Here is a 6,781-nt window from a genome sequence, read left to right on the forward strand (position 1 = left end):
AAACCATTGACTATGCACGCTTATACTAGTTCCGAGTCGTCCGCATGTACTTTGTGCAATTGTAATCACGACTACATTTATAAATGTAAGGTATTTAATAACTACAAACCGATTGAACGCTTTAAATTCGTCAAGTCGAAAAATTTATGCATAAATTGTTTAAGTTCTGGTCATCGTGTTTCCGCTTGTGCCTCGACATCTTCATGTAAAAAATGTAACGCTAAACATCATACTTTATTGTGCTTCGGAATCGAACCCGCTGCCGCGAGAAACGCTCAGACGGCCGCACAACAGAACACACGACTCACGGCCGCCGCGGCCGCACGTCCCGCTCTTACAAGCGAGTCGAATACGCTCCCCGCTCGCTCCGCAGGCACCGATGACGTCACGCTTTGTGCGCTGGCGGATAGTCGCAGTATTACTCGTCGCGATTTCTGTGGCCCTTCCACGGTATTACTAGCAACCGCGCGTATTATCGTGGTAGATTCTCGTGGTAATGAACATTGCGTTCGCGCATTGTTAGACAGCGCTTCTCAAAGCAATTTTATTACTCGCTCTTGTTGTCAAATTCTAGGTTTAAACACAAACATAAGACCCGCTTGTTCAGTGGTTAAGGGGATAGGAGGTTCGAGTAAAGCCATTCAAGGTTCCGTAAAACTTAAATTTCATTCTCGTTTCGATCGCAACATTTTTTATAATATTGATTCGTTGGTTGTAGATAAAATAACAGAACGGCTACCGACCGCAACAGTCGATCCTTCGTTATTGTCGAATTTTAAAGATCTTCCGCTAGCAGACGATACCTACTATTGCTCGGGCCCGATTCAAATGTTGATCGGTGCCTCTATTTTTCCGCATCTTCTTTTATCGAATAAGGTTCAAGGACAACCTCCGCATGTCTCACCGCTCGCGTTAGAAACGGTCCTCGGCTACGTCATTGTTGGTGACGCTCCGGTCCGCGTAGATAGTCACGAGTCCGTTTCGTATTGCTGCACCGCAGATCCATTAGACTCCGTTATACGGAAATTCTGGGAGCTGGAAGAAGTCGACGCCCCTCCAGTACTTAGTCCCGATGATAAATTTTGTGAGGATTTTTACTCGAGTACTACCTCGCGAGCTAGTGACGGTCGTTACGTGGTAGCTTTGCCTTTCAAGGTTGACGTCAGCTGTCTCGGTAACTCGCGTCAGGCAAGTGAGCGACGGTTTTATTGCCTAGAGAGAAAGATGCAGGCTTCTCCACAATTAAAAATCGCATATGACAATGTAATCCGAGAATACTTAGAAAAGGATTATATTTCGCCTATAAATTGTAATTCTTCACAAAGTTCGTATTTTATTCCGCATCACGGTGTGATCCGAGAAGATAAGGTCACAACGAAGTTACGTGTAGTTCTCGATGGTAGTTGTAAAACCAGCACTGGTTTTTCTCTTAATGACCTATTATATAGAGGTGAAAATCTTCAAGGTAGTTTATTTAACATAATTAATAATTTTCGTTTATTTTCGATCGCTCTTTCCGCTGATATTCGTCAGATGTTTCTAAGCATCGGCATAAGAGAATCTGACAGGCGTTTTCAACGCATTTTGTATCGTTTTTCCCCGCAACAACCTTTACAGGTTTATGAATTTAATCGTGTAGTATTCGGTCTCAAATCTAGCCCCTTTCACGCGCTGCGTACTATTAAGCAGCTGGCGGCCGACGAAGGCGCTTCGTTCCCTCAGGCTAGGGAAGTCATCGATACAAGCCTATATATAGATGACTTCGTTTACTCGGTCCCATCTGAAGAACTGGGAATTTCTACCGCTTCGGAGTTGATAAGTCTCATGAAAGCGGGACAATTTGAATTGGTCAAATGGTCCAGTAATTCACAAGTGGTTTTAGATTCGATTCCGCCATCGCACCGTCTACCGGAAGTAAAAGAATTTGACGAGTCAGATCAACATAAGATACTCGGTTTGTGTTGGTCTCCCACGTCCGATTATTTCAGTATAAAAATTAATACTCCCATAAAAACTTGTACTAAACGTTCGATATTGTCGTGTGTCGCTAAAATATGGGACGTCATGGGATTTGTCGCACCTGTCGTTTTGTACGTTAAATTAATTATCAAGCAGCTTTGGCTGTGTAACTGTGATTGGGATGACACTCCGCCTGAAGATGTAGTTAAATTATGGACACGTTTAAGAGAGGAACTTCCTTTGTCTGGTGCCGCCTAGGGTTTATAGAGACCCCGCCTCTTGGCCCCCGTCTTGATCAAGACAGGGGCCCGCGGTCCCGGTGATGGCCACCGGGATTACGCGATGGGACGCAGGATCACACGCCATCGCATAACAGCTCTGCAAGCAGAGTGCTACCGAGGTCGTGCTCCCACGTCCCGACCGACGGCCACGACCCTAGTGGGCCGCGCCACCCACCACGCTCAAGGCTTACCCTCACCTTTCGCCGCCCTGAAAAGGGCAGTTACTCAGCTCGGGTTCGCCGCCCTCTCATGTACGGACCCACAAGTGGGCCCGCACCCTAACCTACCTTAACTAACTTAACCTAGCCTACTCTAAACTAACCTATAGGTTCGCCCTCACCTTTCCCTGTGGTACTCAGCTCGGGGTCACCTCCTTCTCTTTTGCGAGCCCACAAGTGGGCCCGCAGCCTAACCTAACTTACATAACTAACTAACCTAATAGACGCTCGCCCATCGGCGAGCGCCGCCCTCTCTTTTGCGAGCCCACAAGTGGGCCCGCAGCCTAATCTAACTTACACAACTAACTAGCCTAATAGACGCTCGCCTTGCGGCGAGCGCCGCCCTCTCTTTTGCGGGCCCACAAGGGGCCCGCAACCTAATCTAACTAACCTACTTAACCTAGCTAACCTACCAGTGTTTGGTTCGCGGGGCCGAAGCCCTACCCCGGCAGAAGGCCGGGGCGTTCCCCTATCCACCACCCGGGGACGCGCCACGTCGGAGTTCACCTCTCCGCCCACTCGGACAACCGAGCAGGTCCGTGGTTGTAGAAGAACCTAAACAAACAAATATAAAGGCAATTTAATACTAACAGAACAGTTTTGATAATGTCTGCTCTAACTATTCAAAGGTTAACTGATTATAAAAGGTAGTAAAATAAAGCCTACCAGATGGTATCAACGCCAAGACGTGCGTGGCTCGATTGTGAAGGGCTGCAGATGACGACAAATGTGAATATGCACTTGACTGGTTTAGATGCACATTTTTGATGCACAATGAATACAGAAAGAAACTAAGAAATAAGCAATCCAAAGAAAATAAAATATTTATATCTCCAAAAACTAAAAAGATGAATGATATATTTGATACACTTAAAAGCAATATTGATACAAATCAAGAAGTAACACTAGTTAATAAAACTAACACATTTGGGAATTTTGATGTTTACAATTTCTCTAGCGACAGTAAGGACAACTTTAAAACATCTGCAGTGAAACATTTGTCCCCTAAAAGAAGTACATTGGAAAAGAAATCTAAACAGGATAAGAAGAAAAAGACGTATTCGAGAAAAAATTCCAAATCTAAACCAAAACTTAGTATAAAGATAGAAAGGCCACTTATAGATGAAAGAATGAGAGAAGCACCTCCTGAAACACTGGATACATCATTCGAACTTAGAAGATCACCAAGAAATATAGCTAAAGAACCGATACCAAATATTGAGACAGAACATGAAATGGAAGTTTTACAAGATGTTAAAACCAAACACAAAGCAAATAACAAAAGAGTTAATATTAAATTAGAGAAAAAGAAAAAATCTCCTTTGAAAAATAAAAAGAAAAATTTAAATAAAATTACAAATTATATAAAATGTAATGAAACTTTTGACACCACAGTAAGTCCTTTGCCGGGATTGACCGTGGAAACAATTCCTAATAAGAATGTAGCTAATGTTTCAGCTTCACCTAAAAGATTGGAAAAGATTAGAGAAATGTTCGTAGAGAGTCCTGAGAAATTCGAAAATTGTAATACAACACAAAATTTACTCATGGATTTGGATCAAACTACTGAATGTGGTGTTCAAGAGATCGAACATTTTGCTGAAATTCATCAAAATTCTCAGGACAATTCACAATCATCTAGAATATTGCGTTCTCAGAAAAAACAAACGCCAACTAAAAAGGTTGTTGTCAGTAAAAAAAATGATTTGATAAAATCCATTAAGAAAAATAAAAATAAGAATAAAAGAAGAAATGAGATTGATCCTACAAGATATGTCATAGATATATCAGCGGATTCCAACTCAGAAATATCAATTAATACAGTTGGTATACGTCCTATAACCGCACACGGAGATTTCGAACTGTGCTATAAAGATTTACCACCAAATCAGGCTATTTTAAATAAAACCATCGAACCGAGAAATCTCGAAATCGAGGAACAGAACGAATCTATAAAAGAGCTTTATTTGCAACTTCAAAACGAAAGACTAGAAGATCAAATAAACCTAACATCGAATAGAAGTTTTCGAAATAATATCGAAAGTGTTAGTACGAAGAAAAATTCTCCGATAAAGATGACAAAAATACCTTCCGATGATTTTATTAAATATCTGCCATCTCTTCGTAATTCTGATACAAGTTCGAATCATAGTGTCGATGAATTACTAGATAAACCTAGAAGTTACATCTCAAATAAGTCTGTTTCTAGATCTAAAATAAATTCTAGAATATCGGATAATTTAAATAGAAATATATCTCGGAAATCACAAATATCTCCCATAATATTATTTCACGATGAACCACCGAATCATAATCAATCACAAAGCAACGGTTCTATAGATTCGGATAATATTAAACAAGTTAGAAATTTGTTTTACAAAACAAAACTATCAAATAAATCTAGTACAATGAAGACAGTTACACGTAATTCAGATATAAATTCATCAAAGCGAGAATCTTTAAGAGATTTAGTGAATAAATTAGTTAAAAGAAAATCTTCTGAATTACCAGAAATTAATAAAAAAAGGATAATAGAAAGTGTATTATCTAATACCCCAATACACAGCTCAGAGAATATCTCCTCTTCTTTTGTGAATAATTGGTTTGATCAATGTATACCCAGCACTAGTAGAGGTAAGTTTTCTATTATTTTAGACAAATATGTGTATAAGTCATTTCAAATATCTTGGCGGCTCAAGGTCATGTGCGATTCGCAAGAATTTAAGAGCCTCTAAGATGTCTGAAAACATTACAAATGTCAAAGAATCGAGGCACAAAATGTGGGGTTCTAAACATTTTTATTAAACGAAAATTTCAAATTAATTTCTGAAACTGCTCAAATCAAACTTTCACGTATAAACCAAGAAAATAATATCTACACTGTTTATGATGACAAAATTAAAAAAATAAAAATAAAGAACCATTTGAATTTATATATAAAATGACTGATTTTTTTTTGTTTTTTTATTTTTTGCTTTTTAAATGACCCCAGATGAAAGACATAGCTACGATGGGAATATTCGATGTATTTTGGAGAAATTGGATACAACGCTCGTAGAAATACATCATAATACTGATAGAAGGTAATAATGTATTGATGTTTGTCTGTCTGTAAAAAAATAAAGGGATGGTAAAAAGGTCAGGGCTAGTAAAATTTTCTTGGAAGTGGTATAAGTGACACAATATAGATTTTTTTCGTCCGAAAATAAATAATTTTGAATTTAAAAATGTAAAGGGGTAGCAAAATGTGAAGATGTATAGTAATGGATAGTAAATTGTGTAACTAAATTCGCTAATAGTCATTAAATATTTTATTTTTTTAGATTCATCAAGACATTTGTGGAGACACAGAAGAGGTTCAGTGAGTTGAAGAGGGTACACCACGAGGTGTACGAGGAGACGCTGAGGGATCTCAATTACAAATTCAAAAGGTATAGTCAGAGAATTTAAATCCCTTCCCAATTAGTATTAAATCTCTTACAAAAAATGTCATAAGAGCTATAATGCTGCAATTATGTATGTTACTTTGACATATTTTCGACCTAATTGCATTTTGAATGTCAAATGACATTTTCACAAAGTCTAGTATCTAATTATTTGGATGAATGTGTTTTATAATTAATTTTTTTTTTAAATATGAAACTAAAAATTTGTTAAACTGTACTTTTGATGACAATACAATTATTATGCAATTTAAAAATCATTTTAATTTGTCGACATTTTTGTTTAATTTATTTGACCAGTAATGATATTGTAGATTACAAGATATGTCTGATGCAATATTTGAAGAGATGATATCTAGAATGAGAGATGTTATCACAGAAGATAGAAAGCAAAATATAGCGATGGTTAAAATCCTCAAAGAGGATGTACAGGCTGTGGTCGACTTTAACGCGAGGAGAGCCAAATAAAACAATGCTGTCGGCTTCCATTGTTGAAAAACTTGTTTAAATGTGATACGTATTTCCGCAGTGGAATTGTACTTTTATTATCTGTTTTAGTTGATTTAAATATTATTAATATAAGAGACAGGTTTCTCTTTACATATATCTAATATATTAAAGTTTAATTTTTTACTTTGCAAGTTATTGTTACATATAAAAGTTATGTTACAATTGTTATAATATTTATAGTCGAAAACTGATAAGTGAGAATCCAATGAACCGCGATTTTGCGTGATAACAGTTTTAACTGAAGATGTATAGCGGACTTAATATCTCGTAATACTGTGGTTAAAGTTTCCAATTATTTTAATAAAGTTCACATACTAATTTTAACCACTTATAGTTGGTTTCTAAGACCGAAATTCCTAAATAAAACATA

At 37.7% G+C, this 6,781-nt stretch overlaps 1 protein-coding gene across 1 annotated transcript; it reads left to right on the forward strand.

Annotated features, from left to right (window-relative positions):
* Window positions 1–473: 473 nt before the first annotated feature.
* Window positions 474–6,369, forward strand: LOC123723000. Its single transcript, XM_045685544.1, has 5 exons — window positions 474–1,954; window positions 3,917–4,150; window positions 5,451–5,541; window positions 5,782–5,889; window positions 6,216–6,369. Exons 1-5 carry the CDS (start codon window positions 829–831, stop codon window positions 6,367–6,369), a joined length of 1,713 nt encoding a protein of 570 aa, XP_045541500.1. The 5' UTR covers window positions 474–828.
* The last annotated feature ends 412 nt before the right edge of the window (window positions 6,370–6,781 follow it).

The sequence above is a fragment of the Papilio machaon genome, chromosome W (assembly GCF_912999745.1).
Source record: "Papilio machaon chromosome W, ilPapMach1.1, whole genome shotgun sequence".
Taxonomy (NCBI): Eukaryota; Metazoa; Arthropoda; class Insecta; order Lepidoptera; family Papilionidae; genus Papilio; species Papilio machaon.